This window comes from Aquarana catesbeiana, linkage group LG13 (genome assembly GCF_042186555.1).
Source record: "Aquarana catesbeiana isolate 2022-GZ linkage group LG13, ASM4218655v1, whole genome shotgun sequence".
Taxonomy (NCBI): domain Eukaryota; kingdom Metazoa; phylum Chordata; class Amphibia; order Anura; family Ranidae; genus Aquarana; species Aquarana catesbeiana.
In genome coordinates this window covers 94747641-94769407 of record NC_133336.1, presented here as the reverse complement: position 1 = coordinate 94769407, position 21767 = coordinate 94747641, and the positions used below count along the sequence as shown (strand labels likewise).

At 45.8% G+C, this 21767-nt stretch overlaps 1 protein-coding gene across 1 annotated transcript in view; it reads right to left on the bottom strand.

Annotated features, from left to right (window-relative positions):
- The window catches only part of RALGAPA1 (Ral GTPase activating protein catalytic subunit alpha 1), a 474136-nt gene extending 458726 nt beyond the window's left edge, over positions 1–15410 (bottom strand). The window contains 1 exon segment of the mRNA XM_073610203.1: positions 15091–15410. Coding sequence (XP_073466304.1) covers positions 15091–15196 — 106 coding nt within the window. The 5' untranslated portion in view covers positions 15197–15410.
- Between the last annotated feature and the right edge of the window lie 6357 nt (positions 15411–21767).

Sequence of the window (21767 nt, the reverse complement as noted above, 5' to 3'; positions counted from 1 at the left end):
CTCACGATCGGTGGGTGCCGGCGGACATAGATTCTGCGGTACCCACTGATCGGGTCCTGCTGTGTGTAATCACAGCAAGAGCAAGCAGCCTCCTGCGCTCCCCCTACCTGGAAGTGTCGGATCACGTACATATACACAGACACGTGATCTGGCGCAAAGGTTCTGCCCTGTAGCAGTAAAACTGCTGTAGGGGGGAACCTGAACTGGTTAAACACATCCAGTGGGGCACTGAAATTGAAGCAAAAAGACATCCCCTCGTCTGACCCAATCCTGGTTGTAGAGAGTGTGTGTGTGTGTGTGTGTGTCTCAGCCAGCATTGCTTCGCAAACCACACTCGCTGACGCATTTCTGATGGGCGGAGTAAACCACATTAGAGGGCGTGGTGTGCGGAGCAACACTGGCTAGGGCTGCCACACACTCACTGCAACCAGGATTGGGTCAGGCAAGCGGCGGTCTTTTTGCTTAAATTTCAATTCCTCAGTTATATTTAGTTATATTTCACGTCAGCACCCCGAACACCAGGGGGTCTTTATACTTCAGCTTGGAGCACTATTAATTCTAGACGACACTTTTTTTTAAAATGCAGTACAAACAAAAATGCAAAAAAAAAAAACCGCGAATGTGTTTCAGTGAGCCTAGTTTATGCCACGTACAGTGCATTTTTTTTATTTGCACGTAAGTTTGCAAGAACACACGTGAGCATACTGAAAATGTATGTAAACACAACTCGATAAAATAAAATCATAAATAAAATGCCAAAAAATATATGCTGCAAACATGACAAAAATGTACTGTAAACACATTGCCAATGCATGTGGAGCAGCACACAGAACGCAGGGAGTGTGGTATTCAGTGTACAAATTTGGTTTCTATGCAGAGCTGCACCGATTTTGCACTCTCCTGTTTTAGTAAATCAACTCCATAGTGCTTTACAGTTTGTTGTGTATGATGGGGCTGTGTAACCACAGACCGGTCAGGGTGCCCATGCTGACCCGTGCCCACAATGGGGACCTGGGCCCCAGAACTGGAGCACAGAGAAATGGAAGAAGGTGGTCTGATGTTAATTTGAGGAACACAAGTTGAAGGTGTTAAACTGGCCTCCAAATTCTCCAAATCTCAATCCAATCAAGCATTTGTGTGATATGCTGGAAAAACAAGTCAGATCCATGGAACCCCCACCTCTCTACTTATAGGACAGGATCTGCTACTGACTGCTTGGTGTCAGATACCAAGTTGAAAGGCTGTCAAGACTGTCCTGGTCTTTAGTCACAACACAGAACAGGTATGCAGACAGGGGCCTCTGACTTTTCTGTTATACAGATCTGTTTCTGGTCGAAGTCAGTAAAGGCCTCATACACACTGGATGTTATAAATAAATAAAAAACACCCAAGCAGTAGCGTTAACTGTAGAAAGCTGTAGCAAGGATTTTTTCAGCATTTTCTGGCATTTGCGTTATTTAGCTTTTTTTTTTTTTTTTTTTAGCAAAATTACAGGAAGTCCCTGAATTACGAACACAATAGGGACTGTAGGTTTGTTCGTAAGTCGAAGTTGTTCGTAAGTCGCAGCACTGCATTCGTAAGTGTAACGCCCGCCTGTGCATGGCTGTGGGATGTTCCGGGCGCTTGTTATGTTATCTGGGGCTCTTCTGGCCATGTAGTACATGTAGTACTGCAGTATGGGATGTGTCCGGAGGTATCCAGGACCAGCGTGGAGCACAAGTGGCCGGCATTTGAGGCCGTTCGTAAGTAGGAGTCGTTCGTAACTCGGGGACTGCCTGTATACTACCTCAAAAGCTTATGGCTCCAAAATTTTCATAAATGCCAAATAGCTGCGATTTTCAGATGTAGAGCGTTTTTACAGCTGAAAAACTCCTCTTTAAACCCACTAGTTCTGGGGTTTTTCCAGCCAGAAAACGCAGCTGTAAAAACACCAGTAAGCATTTAGCCTAAGAGATAGGAAAGTGTATATTCAGTCAGTATCAGCAGCCCCTGCATTGAAATAGAGGTACCATGTACCCGAGACCCTTGGATCAGTTCCTTTCCAAGTTGAAACATCCTCCCGATAGTAAACCAAGGACTGTGAAACAGCAGAGCCTCCATTGACCTTCCAATTCGCCCGATCCTGCATATGACAGATGAATTAAAAGGACACTAAACTCTGGTGACCTGGGGGTCCCCAAGTACGTCCCTTAATTTGAAAGGATTTCTTCTCACTTCCTGTTTGGCTATGGGACAGGATGTGATGGGAAATTCCCACAAGGGGGCACAAAGCAAAAAAAAATTAAAAATCTGACAGGGGTTATAACCCTCCCCCTTACTCTATCCACAATGAAAAAAAAAAAAAAAAAATAAGTTTTGCCTATAGTTCTACATCAAAGTGTTTTTCAACCCACAAAAGTAAAATCTGTCTGTACAGTGGATATAAAAAGTCTACAAACCCGTTAAAATGTGAGGTTTCTGCGATGTAAAAAAAATGACAAATCAGTTGAGCAACAAACGGAAATCTTTTAGCGGTGGAGGGAAGTAACAACAAAAAACAAACATGGTTGCATAAGTGTACACACCCTTAAACTAATACTTTGTTGAAGCACCTTTTGATTTTAGTACAGCACTCAGTCTTTTTGGGTATGACTCTATCAGCATGGCACATCTTGATTTGGCAATATTTGCCCACTCTTCTTTGCAAAAGTATTCCAAATCTGTCATATTGCGAGGACATCTCCTGTGCACAGCCCTCTTCAGATCACCCCACAGATTTTCAATCGGATTCGGGTCTGAGCTCTGGCTGGGCCATTCCAAAACATGAATCTTCTTCTGGTGAAGACATTCCTTTGTTGATTTGGATGTATGCTTTGGGTCGTCATCATGCTGAAAGATGAAGTTCCTCTTCATGTTCAGCTTTCTAGCAGAAGCCTGAAGGTTTTGTGCCAATATTGACTGGTATTTGGAACGGTTCATAATTCCCTCTACCTTGACTAAGGCCCCTGTTCCAGCTGAAGAAAAACAGCTCCAAAGCATGATGCTGCCTCCACCATGCTTCACAGTGGGTATGGTGTTCTTTTGGTAATGTGCAGTGTTGTTTTTGCACTAAACAAATCTTTTGGAATTATGGCCAAAAAGTTCAACCTTGGTTACGTCAGACCATAACACATTTTCCCAAATGCTTTTGGGAGACTTCCGATGTGTTTTTGCAAAATTTAGCCAGGCTTGGACGTTTTTCTTTGTTAGAAAAGGCTTCCGTCTTGCCACTCTACCCCATAGTCCAGACATATGAAGATTATGGGAGATTGTTTTCACATGTACCACACAGCCAGTACTTGCCAGATATTCCTGCAGCTCCTTTAATGTTGCTGTAGGCCTCTTGGCAGCCTCCCTGACCAGTTTTCTTCAATTTTGGAGGGACGTCCAGTTCTTGGTAATGTCACTGTTGTGCCATATTTTCTCCACTTGATGACTGTCTTCACTGTGTTCCATGGTATATCTAATGCCTTGGAAATTCTTTTGTACCCTTCTCCTTACTGATGCCTTTTAACAATGAGATCCCTCTGATGCTTTGAAAGCTCTGCGGACCATGGCTTTTGCTGTAGGATGCGACTAAGAAAATGTCAGGAAAGACCTACTAAAACAGCTGAACTTTATTTGCAGTTAATCAGAGGCACTTTCAATGAATGGCAGGTGTGTACTGATTCCTATTTAGCATGAGTTTGAATGCAATAGCTTAAATTCTGAACAAAGCTACATCCTAGGGCTGGGGAAAAAAAAATTAATTTGAATCTTGAATAGAGTTGAGAGGTCAAATTGATTCAAATTTTCAGCAAATCGATTTTTTAGATTTTTTTTTTTTTTCACCAGGACCGGGTCCTGAGGAGCTGCGGGCAGGAGTTTTTAGGTGAGGCCGCGGCTTCGGCCTAGTCTGTGAGGCCAGATGCCGTGGACTAGGCCAAAGCTGCGACCTCGCCTAAAAACTCCTGCCAGCAGCTCCTTAGGACCGGAGCGTTGTCCATCAAAAAAAAAAAAAACCCTTGATTCGAATCGCGTATTTTTTTGGGGAGAAAGTCGCCCAGCTCTACTACATCCCCAGTTATTCGGGTGTGCACACTTATGCAACCACATTATTTTAGTTTATTTTTACTTCCCCATCCTAAAAGATTTCAGTTTGTTTTTCAATTAAGTTGTACAGTTTATAGGTCACATTAAAAAGGGTGAAAACCCAGCCTCCTGAGCAGCTGTGCGAGTTTTCTGTTAGATATAACTCAGCATTTGTTATTATAATGTTCTGGGTCGCGCTAGTGATTGTTTGGATGCCACCCCGGCTCCGCACACTGTTTGTCTTTCAACGGTGCTTTATTGTGCCTCCCACATTGTGTACTGCCAATGTCTTAGATATATTTGATATGTTTGATACTTGATTTTTTATGTTTGAGCTGCTTATTACCTTATACGACCCTTTCTGTTCCTTATGTTAGTGCTAATAACTTGTATCTCTGCTGTCTATTTTTGACTGTTAAATGCACCTTCTTTGAAAATAAAAGAATTACAAAAAAAAGGGGGGAAAGTTCTTAAATGATTTATCTTGGTCTCATATTTTTACATCACAGAAACTTGACATTTTAACAGGGGTGTGTAGACTTTTTATATCCACTGTATATGCAGTAAAGCATGCTTTTTATACTCACTGTTGGAACTGAAGGGGTTAATTCTCTCTGCATTGTGTAGTGCTCTGTATAGTGCAGGGATATGCAATTAGCGGACCTCCTGCTGTTGCAAAACTACAAGTCCCAGCATGCCTCTGCCTCTGGGTGTCATGCTTGTGAGTGTCAGAGTCTTGCTATGCCTCATGGGACTTGTAGTTCTGCAACAGCTGGAGGTCCGCTAATTGCATATCCCTGGTATAGTGTTTGATCTGGTCTTCTCTGGTCCTCCCCTTCTTCAACAGTCCCCAATCCATCTCCTGATAGAACTGAGGATTGGGGGCACGCTGCACATGCTCAGTTTGGTGTGTATTGCTAGAGAGATTTTTTTTTTCTTGGGGAGGAGTGCATGTGATCAGCACAGGGCCAATCAGCACTGTCCAGACAGAGGGTCAGGGGTCCTGCAACCTCATAGGACAATCAGGAGAGAATGGAAACTCCTCTTACAAGCTTTAACCAGACAATGATAGAAGTCACAAGACTGCTACATACTGCTGATGAGAAAAGGTATTTAGCAGTTTATATTTACTAAAACTATTGCATTTCCATGTTCTGTGTACTGTGGGAGACCAGATATAGTGAATGCAGGGTCCTGGGTTTAGTAACACTTTAAGGCTGGATAAAAACCAGCAGTCTGGCAAATCATACATTTTAATAATATGCAGCCACATTGACAAGAATATTCACTGCTAAGAAAAACCTGATGTCCATAGTCCCGGGAGACCCACTGACCATAACCATTCAAGCAACCTGGGTCCAGCATCTACAGGACTCCACAAAAAGACACGCAGATGGATTTGTAGGATTAAACAGGTACTTGCAATTCACCACAAGCCAGTAGTTTTGTTTCTATAGACATATTACAGAATCACAATAAAGCAAACCTGTCACGTTGTCTTTTAAAGCAAAATAATTCTCCAACATCATGTCTTAACCTTTGCATCCCCATCCTAATTGGCTTCAACAAATCAACAGACCGCACACCTTTCCACTTAGATACATCCTCATTCACATCCATGCTCCTCAGGCATTTTCGCAAAGCAATTCAAATCAGAAAGGACAACACAGAAAGCCTTAACTGCAAATGTAGCTGTTAATTCCAGATTTTCCATAATTGCCAAGCAAAACCAGATGAATGGCACAGCAAATAATGGACTCCTTACATCACTATAACATTCCTTGCAACCCCTTCTCACATCTGGAGTTACACTCTGGATTCTGGACTGGGTCATACACAGTCCTTCCATGAAGGTGGTACTAGAGGTTACCTCCTATTCTGTGATTTCAATGCCGATGTGACAACCCGCTCAGCAGCTTTGACAGCTTGCATTTGGGAAATGGTCGTTTTTTGTTTTTTTTTAAAAAAGGCTGAAATTCCTTATCTGCGAAAGCAAACAGACACCATACAAAATATAAATAAATACAGTATAGCAGCAAATTTTTGGTCCATTTCACATGGCGTAAAGCAAAATAATAATGTGAAATGAAAACAGGAAACTTATCATGCAAATTCAGTAAATATTAATTAAATAACAAAAGCAAACAAGGAGCAGGAAAAGGGAAATGCTATCTTCAGTACAGTCCAGAAATCCATTTATAGAAGTGAAAAGTAACTTAAATAACTTTTTCACTTTATACACCTAGAAAGAAAAAAAAAAAAACCCACACACAGGAGACATATCCCAGCATAACAGGATATTTAGGGGTGGCATGCAGAGAAAATACAACTTATTTAGGGAAAAATGAGAAAAGATTGTTTATTACATGAGCATTAGAAGCATATAAAAAGAATATACATCATAAGAATTTTTGCAATGAAACAAATAAGCAGTTGATAATAGGAGTACAAATATACAACCCCAATAACTACCCTATGAGTATCCACTGGTAAGCATGATATCATATACAGTATCTCACAAAAGTGAGTACACCCCTCACATTTTTGTAAATATTTTATTATATCTTTTCATGTGACAACACTGAAGAAATGACACTTTGCTACAATGTAAAGTAGTGAGTGTACAGCTTGTATAACAGTGTAAATTTGCTGTCCCCTTAAAATAACACAACACACAGCCATTCATGTCTAAACCGCTGGCAACAAAGGTGAGTATACCCCTAAGTGAAAATGTCCAAATTGGGCCCAATTAGCCATTTTCCCTCCCCGGTGTCATGTGACTCATTAATGTTACAAGGTCTCAGGTGTGAATGGGGAGCAGGTCTGTTAAATTTGGTGTTGTTGCTCTCAATCTCTCATACTGGTCACTGGAAGTTCAACATGGCACCTCATGGCAAAGAACTCTCTAAGAATATGAAAAAAATAATTGTTGCTCTACATAAAGATGGCCTACGCTATAAGAATATTGCCAAGACCCTGAAACTGAGCTGCAGCATGGTGGCCAAGACCATACAGCGGTTAACAGGACAGGTTCCACTCAGAACAGGCCTCACCATGGTCGACCAAAGACATAGAGTGCACGTGCTCAGCGTTATATCCAGAGGTTGTCTTTGGGAAATAGACCTATGAGTGCTGCCAGTATTGCTGCAGAGGTTGAAGGGGTGGGGGGTCAGCCTGTCAGTGCTCAGACCATACGCCGCACACTGCATCAAATTGGTCTGCATGGCTGTCATCCCAGAAGGAAGCCACTTTTAAAGATGATGCACAAGAAAGCCCGCAAACAGTTTTCTGAAGACAAGCAGACTATGGACATGGATTACTGGAACCATGTCCAGTTCAGATGGTGGTTCAGATGTGTGGTTCAGAGGTGTCAAGCATGTGTGGCGGCAACCAGGTGAGGAGTACAAAGACAAGTGTGTCTTGTCTACAGTCAAGCATGGTGGTAGAGGTGTCATGGTCTGGGGCTGCATAAGTGCTGCCAGCACTGGGGAGCTACAGTTCATTGAGGGAACCATGAATGCCAACATGTACTGTGACATACAGAAGCAGAGCATGATCCCCTCCCTTCGGAGACTGGGCCACAAGGCAGTATGCCAACATGATAACAACCCCAAACACACCTTCAAGACCACCACTGCCTTGCTAAAGAGCTGAAGGTAAAGGTGATGAACTGGCCAAGCATGTCTCCAGACCTAAACCCTATTGAGCATCTGTGGGGCATCCTCAAACGGAAGGTGGAGGAGCACAAGGTCTCTAACATCCACCAGCTCCGTGATGTCATCATGGAGGAGTGGAAGAGGACTCCAGTGGCAACCTGTGAAGCTCTGGTGAACTCCATGCCCAAGAGGGTTAAGGCAGTGCTGGAAAATAATGGTGGCCACACAAAATATTGACACTTTAGGCCCAATTTGGACATTTTCACTTAGGGGTGTACTCATTTTTATTGCTAGCGGTTTAGACATTAATGGCTGTGTGTTGAGTTATTTTGAGGGGACAGCAAATTTACACTGTTATACAAGCTGTACACTCACTACTATACATTGTAGCAAAGTGTCATTTCTTCAGTGTTGTCACATGAAAAGATATAATAAAATATTCCTCAGGAAGATATGGGAGGCAAATCTATGATAATGGAAAGAAATAAATGATATAAAAATACATCAATAAATATTTTCATATAGACATATGTGATATATAGCAGATTTGCATCAAGATCAAAAGAAATGACTGCATGTGGTCAATGGGTATATCTGTGGGGAGATCACAGGGAATGGGGGAACAGAGAATCCCAAATCAAGATAAAACCTATACTATACTAATCCCATAAATCTATGGCACTTTTGCACTCTCCTGTTTTAGTAAAGCAACCCCACAGTGCTTCACATTTTGTTATGTATGGGGCTGTGTAGCCACAGACCGCTGCCGGGCCATTCAGAAAGCGCAGCACACATGCGCATGCACAGTAGGGAACTGGCTGTGAAACCAAAAGGCTTCACTGATGGTTTACCTTACCACAAATGGCGGCGGCAGGACCAGAAAGCCGATGGAAACATTGGTTGGGGTGCCGACATCGCTGGATTCCAGGATAGGCAAGTGTCCTAATATTAAAAGTCAGCAGCTACAATATGTTGCTTACTTTAAATTTTTTCCAGATTCCGATAAGCCCCTGACCACAGACCCCCACAACCACCGGCCAGAGTTGTGGGGAAGAGGCCCTTGTCCCCATCAGCATGCAAAGCAAGAATGAGAAACTTGGGTTGGGCTTGGCCCCTTAGTTCCAGTGAAGGTGATGCTTAAGGCGTCAGCATACCAAGACATTTTGGACAATTTCATGCTCCCAACTTTGTAGGAACAGTTTGGGGATGGCCCCTTCTTGTTCCAACATGATTGTACAAAAGTGCGCAAAGCAAGGTCCATAAAGACATGGATGAGCGAGTTTGGGGTAGAGGAACTTGACTGGCCTGCACAGAGTCCTGACCCCAACTCGATAGAACACCTTTGGGATGAATTAGAGTGGAGACTGCGAGCCAGGTGTTCTCGTTCAACATCAGTGTCTGACCTCACAAATGCACTTCTGGAAGAATGGTCAAATATTCCCATAGACACACTCCTAAACCTTGTAGACAGCCTTTCCAGAAGAGTGGAAGCTGCAAAGGTTGGGGCAACTCAATATTGAATCCTATGGACTAAGATCAGGAGAACATTAAAGTGTGTGTAAAGGCAGGTGTCCCAATACTTTTGATAATACAGTGTAGCAGTAATCCTGATGACATAAATACATAAACACCACATGCATGGCAAGAATGAAAAGTGTAAAGGCTAACTCCATCTTTTGCACCATGTTACTCCCATAGTTAGGGTAAAACATATAACATGGTACAAAAGGGCAGCATGTCAGCCAGGTAACTAGCATACTCATAAAGAGTGTTATCGGTGTCGGCATCCTTGTTTCTTGCATGGCAGGTTTTTATTGATCTAGGAAAGCACCGGGGTTTTCCCTGCTTTGGAATTGTTCCTATTGATTCTGTATTATTAGGTTTGACTGTCAAACAGAAGAGAGTCTGTGTCTGCCACAACATTTATCAAGCAAGTTATTCAGAAGCATAATTACCCCCTAGGTTCACACATATGAGGAGTGGAAAAAGCTGTGATCCCTGCGTGTTTCCCGCACCCCAATTGCACGGTGTTTGTGATCTCATGTGGATATCTATACAAAGTTAGCAACACCCAAACGAATCGCAAATGCTGTGCAGTTTGCTTGCACCGGACCACAGGGTACAAAACGACCAGGCAATCCGGTTGCAGTGCGGCTCCAAAAAATGTACCACACTAAATTGCACAGGAATGCAATGCAGTTACTGTGCGATTCACACGCGGGTTATAGTGTGAACTGGGGCTTAGTACAACTGGTGCTTAGTTTTCCCATATTTAGTAAATGTTCAATGTGTGTGAGATAGCGCTGGACTGACAGAAGGGAGTAGTTGTTCTGATGAACATACAGTAAAGTGCGTCTTCCTGCAAATAAACAGGATTTGTGAGGAAAGAATTGTGTATATGGACCTTGTTCTGGTCCTAGGCTCTGATCACGACAAAAAAATTGCTCAGCGGGCGATAAACACTTGGATGTGTCCTGAGGAGTACTTAGTGCAAAGATTAGATCACTTAAAGGTCTTTTTGAAAGGTTTATTAATAGCATCAAATACAGCCAACACGTTTCAGAAGGGCCCCACTTCGCCAGGGCTTGAGCAATAAATGTAATTAGAATCACAATGGAATATACACTAGAGGGCCCATCACATATAAGGCTGGATAAAGTGTCTCAATGGCACGGTCAACAACCTGCCATCCTTAGTGCTGTTAGGAGTAGGGTTGCACTTATACCGATACTAGTATTGGTGCCGATACCAAGCATTTGCAGTACTTGTACTCGTGCAAATGCTCCAATGCCTGACACGATACCTGGGCAGTCAGGGGTGATCGATGAGGCGGTGGGGGGAGTTCCAAGCACCAATCTCCCTGCATAGATTTCAATAAAAGCATCTGACAGCCGCTTCTCCTCCTCTCCTCCTCCCCCCGCAAAGCAGCTTTCAGCTGCATTATTGAACTCTATACAGGGAGATCGGTGCTTGTAACTCCCCCCACCGCCGCACGATCACCCCTGACTGTCCCGTGTATCCTCCTCCTTGCCCCTCCCATCCTACTCTCTGTCTCTGGGCCCCTCCTCCCGTCCCACTCTCTGGGCCCCTCCTCCCGTCCCACTCTCTGGGCCCCTCCTCCCGTCCCACTCTCTGGGCCCCTCCTCCCGTCCCACTCTCTGGGCCCCTCCTCCCGTCCCACTCTCTGGGCTCCTCCTCCCGTCCCACTCTCTGTGCTCCTCCTCCCGTCCCACTCTCTGTGCTCCTCCTCCCGTCCCACTCTCTGTGCTCCTCCTCCCGTCCCACTCTCTGGGCCCCTCCTCCCGTCCCACTCTCTGGGCCCCTCCTCCCGTCCCACTCTCTGGGCTCCTCCTCCCGTCCCACTCTCTGTGCCCCTCCTCCCGTCCCACTCTCTGTGCCCCTCCTCCCGTCCCACTCTCTGTGCTCCTCCTCCCGTCCCACTCTCTGGGCCCCTCCTCCCGTCCCACTCTCTGGGCCCCTCCTCCCGTCCCACTCTCTGGGCCCCTCCTCCCGTCCCACTCTCTGGGCCCCTCCTCCCGTCCCACTCTCTGTCCCGGATCAGTCAGGATGGAGAGCGGAGGAAGGAGCCGGTATACAGAATCTCACAAAAGTGAGTACACCCCTCACATTTTTGTAAATATTTTATTATATCTTTTCATGTGACAAGACTCAAGATATGACACTTTGCTACAATGTAAAGTAATAAGTGTACAGCTTGTATAACAGTGTAAATTTGCTGTCCCCTCAAAATAACTCAACACACAGCCATTAATGTCTAAACCGCTGGCAACAAAAGTGAGTACACCCCTAAGTGAAAATGTCTACACTACAGATAGCTCAAATTTCTGGAATCGGGTTTACATCCACTTTAAAGTGGTTGTAAACCCTGTTACATCACTTTTACTTACAGGTAAGCCTATAATAAGGCTTACCTGTAGGTACCATGAATATCTCCTAAACTAGCACAGTTTAGGAGATATTCGCTGTATCCGCATGTGCTGATGACGTCATAGGCACATGTGCACCGAAGAGACGGCTCGCTCGTGCAGTTTCTTCAGAAGCCGTGCCATGCACGCATGTGCGGGAGTGACGTCATCGCGGCTCTGGCCAATCACAGTGCCGGAGCCCGCGAACCCAGGAATAACTCCAGGAGACATGTCGCAGGTCACCGCGGTGTACGGGACCGCTGCAACAGCTTCAATCTAAGGTAAGTATTTCATAATGAGCTAGTATGCGATGCATACCAGCTCATTATGCCTTTGTCTTGCAGGTTTTTCATTTCTATTTTAAACTGAATGGGTTGTTTTACAAGGCGATTGTTTACAATCACTTTAAGTGAAATGAATTTTTGTACTGGGTGCTTCTCAGTACACATCCAAGAATCAGATTCAAAGATTTCTGACACTTGTAGATGAGATCCCTGAACCTGCAACCTGGGGCAGCAACCTGGGGCTAGCTGATTGCATTTCATTCTAGATCTGCAATTGTTTTTTTTACCACTGAACTTGAGACAGTTTGTCTCCATAAAACACGCCCTGGTCGGGGACACGTTTAATATTGGCGCACCTACTATTACAATTGGTGGAATAATCTTTTTTCAGCTGAATTTATCAGTTAAAGGGTGGATTCCAGGCATGGATATTTTATACATAGTTACATTGGTTAAGCTTGGATCACTCCAATGATCTCCACTTTCTTTCTACTTTAAGATCCAATCTTACAGAACCCGGGCTCCGCCCAGCAGTACATGGGCTCTAGAGAGTATTTCTCCTTGTTGGGAGTAAATTCATCAAAATGGTTTGTAAATCAAATAAAAACATAAGTGAGCAATCAATCGTTGTTGGTACTGTGCCCCCTAGTAATGGGAAAGGATGGCAGCTGAAACCACAGAGGACCACATTACAGGGGACTAAACAACCGACACACCCTGAGGAGGGCTACACAAGGATTTCATTGCTTGTTATAAAAGCATTTAACCAAAACCAAAAGCAACGTATGTGAAAAAAAATATCAAAACATGATATTAAGCTCCGGACTAATGCTGGCCATACACACTGCAATTTACAGACAATTCCATCCAGCTCTGGATCACAGACATCTGAATGGGTTACAACAACCTACTGCCAATAGTTCAGAGAGAAAGTGCCGGCTCCCCTCCATCGCTGCTGTACAGTGAGAAGGCTGGCAGTTACTACCCCATCCTATCAACTCGCAGCACATCCTGTCCACATCCTGTCCCCATCCTATCAACTCGCAGCACATCCTGTCCCCCATCCTATCAACTCGCAGCACATCCTGTCCCCCATCCTATCACCCCACAACACATCCTGTCCCCCATCCTATCACCCCACAACACATCCTGTACCCCCACAACACATCCTGTCCCCCATCCTATCACCCCACAACACATCCTGTCCCCCATCCTATCACCCCACAACACATCCTGATACATAGTTTGATCCATCCATTCTCTTTTGATCACATCCTGACCTTTACCCCATCTTATCACCCCAAAGTACACAATGTACCCACATCACATCCCGCTCCCACATACTGACACCTAAGAGCAAATACTGTCCCCATATCCTATCAACCCAAAGAACATTCTATGGCCACATATTGTCGTCCCCCCAGATCCCATTCTGTACATACATCCCGTCCCCCCCCGATCCCATTCTGTACATACATCCCGTCCCCCCCGATCCCATTCTGTACATACATCCCGTCCCCCCCGATCCCATTCTGTACATACATCCCGTCCCCCCCGATCCCATTCTGTACATACATCCCGTCCCCCCCGATCCCATTCTGTACATACATCCCGTCCCCCCCGATCCCATTCTGTACATACATCCCGTCCCCCCCCATCCCATTCTGTACATACATCCCGTCCCCCCCCATCCCATTCTGTACATACATCCCGTCCCCCCCGATCCCATTCTGTACATACATCCCGTCCCCCCCGATCCCATTCTGTACATACATCCCGTCCCCCCCGATCCCATTCTGTACATACATCCCGTCCCCCCCGATCCCATTCTGTACATACATCCCGTCCCCCCCGATCCCATTCTGTACATACATCCCGTCCCCCCCCATCCCATTCTGTACATACATCCCGTCCCCCCCGATCCCATTCTGTACATACATCCCGTCCCCCCCGATCCCATTCTGTACATACATCCCGTCCCCCCCGATCCCATTCTGTACATACATCCCGTCCCCCCCGATCCCATTCTGTACATACATCCCGTCCCCCCCGATCCCATTCTGTACATACATCCCGTCCCCCCCGATCCCATTCTGTACATACATCCCGTCCCCCCCGATCCCATTCTGTACATACATCCCGTCCCCCCCGATCCCATTCTGTACATACATCCCGTCCCCCCCGATCCCATTCTGTACATACATCCCGTCCCCCCCGATCCCATTCTGTACATACATCCCGTCCCCCCCGATCCCATTCTGTACATACATCCCGTCCCCCCCGATCCCATTCTGTACATACATCCCGTCCCCCCCGATCCCATTCTGTACATACATCCCGCCCCCCCCCCTCGATCCCATTCTGTACATACATCCCGCCCCCCCCCTCGATCCCATTCTGTACATACATCCCGCCCCCCCCCCTCGATCCCATTCTGTACATACATCCCGCCCCCCCCCCTCGATCCCATTCTGTACATACATCCCGCCCCCCCCCGATCCCATTCTGTACATACATCCCGCCCCCCCCGATCCCATTCTGTACATACATCCCGCCCCCCCCCCGATCCCATTCTGTACATACATCCCGCCCCCCCCCGATCCCATTCTGTACATACATCCCGCCCCCCCCCCCGATCCCATTCTGTACATACATCCCGCCCCCCCCCCCCGATCCCATTCTGTACATACATCCCGTCCCCCCGATCCCATTCTGTACATACATCCCGTCCCCCCGATCCCATTCTGTACATACATCCCATCCCCCCGATCCCATTCTGTACATACATCCCGTCCCCCCCGATCCCATTCTGTACATACATCCTGTCCCCCCCTGATCCCATTCTGTACATACATCCTGTCCCCCCCTGATCCCATCCCATTCTGTACATACATCCTGTCCCCCCCCCATCCCATTCTGTACATACATCCTGCCCCCCCCCCCTGATCCCATTCTGTACATACATCCTGCCCCCCCCCCTGATCCCATTCTGTACATACATCCTGTCCCCCCCTGATGCCCTGCTGTTCTCACATGCTCCAGCAGGGGGCGCGGCAGCCTCGCCCACACCCTTCATCCCAGCATCACCCCGGGGCCCCTGGCGCCCCCCTTCCAATCCCCGCACAGGCCGCTCACCGATGACGATCCGTAGGTGTTTGAGTCGGGTCAGCACGTCCTTCTTGGGGTCCAGCACTTTCTGGCTCGATTTCTTCACATCGCCGTGAGTTTTTTTAGAGAACATCCCGGAGGAGAGAGGTAGGCGGAGGGCGGCGCCGGCTCGGTCCCCGGGGCTCTCCCCGCCTGGTAGATGGACGGCTCGTCCCGGGAGAAGGACTGCCCGGTCCCTGGGATGTGATGGGAGGGCTGCGGGTCTCCCCGCTCTGACAGAAGCAGGTTACACAGATACATCCAACATGGCCGCCCCCTTCTGTCTCCAGGATAACAAAGCAATCGATTGCTGAGCCATCCACCGCTCAGCCCTGCCCCCTAGTGTCTCGGCAGGATATTACTGCTCTAGGATGGGACTTGTTTTATCCATTCTTTCTGTACAGGAGTCCATCTATATATAATCACATATTAAAGTGTAATTAATTCTAAAATCAACCCTCCACTTATTCCAGCTGTATTGTTTTCTTACACAATGGTCATGCAAGTTCTTATGCTTTTAGTCCTAAAATGACGCTTCCAGAGCAAAGCCCTATGTAGGAGCAGCGTTGTCACCCTAGGATCCCTATGGACTCTACGCTTGGTGTCTACAGAGATTGCACGTCATGGGGCAGTAACTGGATGTCACTACACCAGCACAATGCCGAGGTCTATAAGCAAAAATTTACATTTTAGTATTCTAAAAAAAATCTGCCAATTATTAGCTAAGGACATTTTGGCTGATAAGCAGGTATAAGTTTAGGGTTTGGTAATACTTTAAAGCCGAAATTAAAGAAGTCGCCAGCTCTAAGCTCGAGAACTAGGGATGAGGCGAACATCCTGCGGTTCGGTACGCATCAGAACATGCGAACAGGCAAGAAAATTGTGTAAACACCATTAAAGTCTATGGGAAACAAACATGAAAAATCAAAAGTGCTAATTTTAAAGGATTATATGCAAGTTATTGGCGACTTCTTTAATGTTTGGGGACCCAGGTCCTGCCCCAGGGGACATTATCAATGCAAAAAAAAGTTTTTAAAATGACCGTTTTTTTCAGGAGCAGTGATTTTAATAATGCTTAAAGTGAAACAATAAAAATGAAATATTTCTTCAAATATCCTGCCTTGGGGATCCCCTTAGTCTACCTGTAAAGTGGCACATCTGTGCAATGTGTATAACAGTGCCACAGCAAAATTACATTTTTAAAGGAAAAAATGTCATTTAAACTTGCATGCGGCTGTAATGTAGTGCCAGCTCCCGGCAATATAAATGAAAAATCAAGGGAGAAATTGGCGTGGGTAACCCCCCCCAGTCTATACCAGGCCCTTCAGGTCTGGTATGGATTTTAAGGTGAACGCCATGCCACAATTTAAAGAAAAAACAGCATGGGGTCCCCCCCAAAATCCATACCAGGCCCTTTGGGTCTGGCATAGATTTTAAGGGGAACTCCACGCCAAAATTGTCTTGAAAAAATTGGCATGGGGTCCCCCCCCCAAATCCATACCAGACCCTTATCCAAGCAAGCAGCCTGGCAGGCTAGGAAAGGTAGGAGACAACTGAGCGTCCCCCTTCTGAACCATACCAGGCCACTTCTCAACATGGGGAGGGTGCTTTGGGGTCCCCCCAAAGCACCTTGTCCCCATGTTGATGGGGACCAGGGCCTCTCCCCAACAACCCTGGCCATTGGTTGTAGGGGTCTGCGGGCAGGGGGCTTATCGGAATTTGGAAGCCCCCTTTAACAAGGGGGCCCCCAGATCCTGCCCCCCCATGCATGTGAATGGGTAGGGGTACAATGTACCCCTACCCATTCACCAAAAAAGTGTCAAAAAGTAAAAACCACAATAGACAATTTCTGAAAACTCCTTTATTAAAAAAAAAAGTGTCCTGCGATACATCCATCAATCTCGCCGCCCGAAAAAAAAAAGCTCCGCTTTTTGCCTGCACTGTGTATATATTCTACAGTGACTACACTGTATATATATATATATATATATATATATATATATATATATATATATTAAACTGCCTGTACGCCACTAACTAACCTGCCTAATCTAGCTCAAGTTCTCTTAATCTCTCCATGTTATCACACTACATACGGCTGCCGTGTAAGCAGCCTTATATAGTGTGGGGCCTGTACTTAGCCCCCTGAGCCATGATTGGCCAAAGGCACCCTACCTTTGGCCAATCATGGCTCTCCCAGCAGATCAAGCTGTGATTACCCAAAGCATGCAGGTCAGGTGCATGCTTTGGCCAATCAGCAGCTGTTAGTGCACTCCGATCTTGCAGTGCATTATGGGGCGCTCTGCGGTGCTCGAATTTGCCGAGAACGCCCCATATGTTCGGTTAGTTTGCGAACAAACTAACACCCGATGTTCGTGTCGAACTTACGTTCAATTTGTACATCGGGACAATTCCTATCGAGAACTGAGCAAATATGACCCCTGATCGCTCAGTTCTCAGTCTTCTCTGCCCCTCCATGGCTCACTGATGAGGGAGCAGCAGAATCTAGGCTTCATGCTGCAGCCGTGCACCGAGAGGCTGAGCCAGCTGCTAATCAGGCATTTAGGGGGATCCTGACAATAAGGTCGGGATCTTTCCAGAGCTTGCAGCGACTCTATGACGTCAGACAACAGCAGGCTTTAGCCTACTGTCAGCTGATTTTGGGTCATAGGAGATTACAAGTGAGTGCAGTCCTGTGACCTACAGGGGAAGTATGATCAAAGAAGCTTTGACCATACTTCTCTCAGTCTAAATCAGCTAAATACATATCCAGGTGGACCAAAACAATAGGTGTGCAAGGTATTACAGTTGATTTTCTTTAGCAAGTGGCCCCGGCTTGAGTAGAAAGGCCTGTCCCCCTTTCTTTAGAAAGCAGCCACAGCCTCAATAAAAAAGCCTGTCCCCTTCCAGCAACAAGGACTCTCGCTCTCTGTGTGGAAGCAGTGGGCTCTCTGCAAGGGTCTGCCGCCCTCTCCCTACTGTGCTGAGCTCATGCTCTCTGACTGACTTGAAAACTCTAGCTCTGGCTCAGTAGGGGGTGTGTCAGACCTCTGCAGAGAGACTGCTACTTCCACACAGAGGGCAAGAATCATACTCTACAGCTTGCTGTCAGGGGGCAGGCATTTCTTCACAGGCTGTGGCTGCTTTCCAAAGGAAACAAACTACAGGACTTTGCAAATCTTTTGTTCTGATTTAGACTGAAAGTTTAATTGGGCTTTAAAGAAGCACTGTCATTAGGATATATGTGTTTAAACGACATGTACTATGCTTACAAATAGCACCTCTGTTGAATAAGAATCTTCACTTTCTTTCAGAGTTCCAGGCACTGCTAGGATCTTCAGCAAGTGATACTTCCACTGTGTAACACCAGCAGTAAGATATAGGCATGCAACAGGCAATGACAGTGAGGATTTTATTTTTTTTTTTTCAAAAAAAAAAAAAAAGTAGTAATGTTTAACACAATTTTCACCCTGGATTCTCATATTTTCCCAATTGGATCCTTTTAGAAAAATATGTGAAAACATTTATGCCGCGTACACACGGTCGGACTTTTCGTCTACAAAAGTCCGACAGCCTGTCCGACATACTTCCGACGTACCTTCGGCGGACTTGCGGCCGACTTTCTTACGAACGGACTTGCCTACACACGACCACACAAAAGTACGACAAACTAGTACGCGGTGACGTACACCAAGTCCGACGAGACTATAAAACGGAAGTTCAATAGCCCGTACGACACCCTTTGGGCTCCTTCTGCTAATCTCGTGTTTATCTCGTGTTAGTAGAAGTTTGGTGAGAGACGATTCGCGCTTGTGAGACTCGTATTTTTCAGTTCGTTTTAACTGTTGTTCAGTCTGTGCTTGTGAGGTTTGTATCTGCTTTTCAGTGCGTTTGGTCAGTTGGCATTGAGAAATCTTTGTTTTATTGGCCGCTCGTTCCTGATTTTCAGGTCGTTCTTCACAGGCCTTGCTGTTCTTCAGTGCGTTCTGTTTAGTGCGTTCTGACCAGCCGACCGTTTTGAAACCATGTTACCTGTACGTACTTGTCGTAGAGCTCGTGCATTGTATGTGCTTGGTGCTGTAGTTTATTCTTCAGCCCAAGACCAGTCCATGAACAGGGCGAGGAGGAGTTCATGGACCAAGAATTGGTTGCTTCAGCGTGACCAGTTCTGTCACATGCCTTTGCTCCGTGAGATCCGTGAGAATAATCCTGAGGATTTCAGGAACTTTCTCCGGATGACGGACCCCGTTTTTGACCGTTTGTTGGCTTTGCTGACCCCCTATATCAGCAGGCAGGATACCTGCATGAGGCAAGCCATCACTCCGGAGCAGAGGCTGGTCGCTACCTTGCGGTATTTGGCCACAGGGAGAAGCCTGCAGGACCTTAAGTTCTCGACAGGCATCTCCCCCCAGGCTCTGGGGATCATTATCTCAGAGACCTGTTCTGCCATCATCCAGGTCCTGCAGAAGGACTATATTAAGGTAAGATATTTTTCTTTTATTAGCATCACATGTTCTTTTATGTAATCTTTGATAATGTAATGTATTTCTTGCTTCAAACACTACTTACCATCATTGCAATATAGTGTGAATGTCCCCTTTTTATCCTAACACATGCTGGAATTTTTTCCTGTTATTTTTTGTCATGCATGTATATTTTCCTTCAATAACCTTCCCAGCATGAAGTGATGGGAACATATCCACCTAGTCTACTCATTTTGAATGTATTTTGTTTGAGTGTATTTAGTGTGCTTATAATTAGCAATTAGCTAGATTTCCCAACCCCCCCACCCACCCCCACCTAAACTCAGTCCAAATAGTGTGCTGCTAATTAGCAATTATCTTGATTTCCCAACCCCCCCACCCCCACCTAAACTCAGTCCAAATAGTGTGCTGCTAATTAGCAATTATCTTGATTTCCCAACCCCCCCACCCACCCCCACCTAAACTCACTCCAAATAGTGTGCTGCTAATTAGCAATTATCTAGATTTCCCAACCCCCCCACCCACCCCCACCTAAACTCACTCCAAATAGTGTGCTGCTAATTAGCAATCATCTTGATTTCCCAACCCCCCCACCCACCCCCACCTAAACTCACTCCAAATAGTGTGCTGCTAATTAGCAATTATCTAGATTTCCCAACCCCCCCACCCACCCCCACCTAAACTCACTCCAAATAGTGTGCTGCTAATTAGCAATTATCTAGATTTCACAACCCCCCCACCCACCCCCACCTAAACTCACTCCAAATAGTGTGCTGCTAATTAGCAATTATCTAGATTTCACAACCCCCCCCCCACCCTCGTTAAAATTTGCTTGAATGTTCTGTGGTGTTGATTTGTCTAAAGCAAATATATGTTGCAGTTTGCAAAATGCATGTGCACTCTACAAGTGCATTTGTTCCAGTGCTTTAGTAAATGAGCAGAAGCTCTGCTGATTTCCATCATCAAATCATATGCAAGCCTCAAAGTGTTTTCATTAATTGCCCTTGCCTGTGATTGTGTACTCCTTGCAACATGAATGCCTTTTTACATTACCTCATTTACTGTAAGCTGGTTAGCAACTGCACCTGCAGAGTGCGACAACTGCAGTCTTGTAGCCTTTTTAGTCCCTAAATTCCTGCGTGTCCTAAAAGTAATCTTTTTTAGGGATTTCACAACCCCCTAAAATGTAATCAATGTTCCATCAGAGGGGGTGAGCAATCTGATAAGTGTGCCTTTCCATATTAGTTATTCCAGAAGAATTAAATTATTTAATGTTATACTGATGCTGGGGAATAATGTTTTTAATTGTCTAATTTTATTGCAATGTTAGCTTCCAAATTAATTGATTTTGGTTTTCTTGTTTGATTCCCCAGTTTCCTTCAACGCCACAGGAATGGCAGACTGTGGCATCCCATTTTGCCAGCCGTTGGGACTTTCCCAATTGTGGAGGGGCTATAGATGGGAAACATGTCCACATTGTGCCACCACCCCATTCGGGGTCATACTATTTTAATTATAAGGGGTTCCACAGTATTGTTTTAATGGCGGTGGTGTCGGCACACTATGATTTTTTAGATGTGGACGTGGGGAAGAATGGCCGGATGTCGGATGGAGGAGTATTTGCCCAGACGGAGTTCTGCCAGCGTCTCCAGAGTGGTGGCCTGGGATTGCCACCTGATGAGGATAACGTGGAAGGACTCCCCTTTGTCTTCATTGCCGATGAAGCCTTTGCTCTCAGCAAGCACCTCATGAGGCCATTCCCCCAAAGAACCCTCACCCCGGAGAGGAGGGTTTTTAATTACCGGCTGGCCAGAGCTAGAAGAGTGGTTGAGAATGCGTTTGGAATTCTGGCCAGCCGGTTCCGCCTGTTTCAAACAGCCATTAATTTGGCGGAATACAAACTTAATTTTATCATTTTATCGTGCTGCATTCTGCACAACTTTTTAAACAAACATTCTCCGAATTATATAGGCACAGTTGGGCCTGAGGCCGGACAAATAGAAGCCAACCTTACGGGCCTGGATACTGTCCGTACTGGCTTGGCCCCCCAAAGTGCCCGTCAAGTTAGACAGCAATATGTTAATTATTTTATGGGTAGGGGGGCCATTGCAATGGGCCAGGATATATAATTTTTTACAATAAAAAAAATATTGAGGAAATCTTGCATTATATTTATTGCTT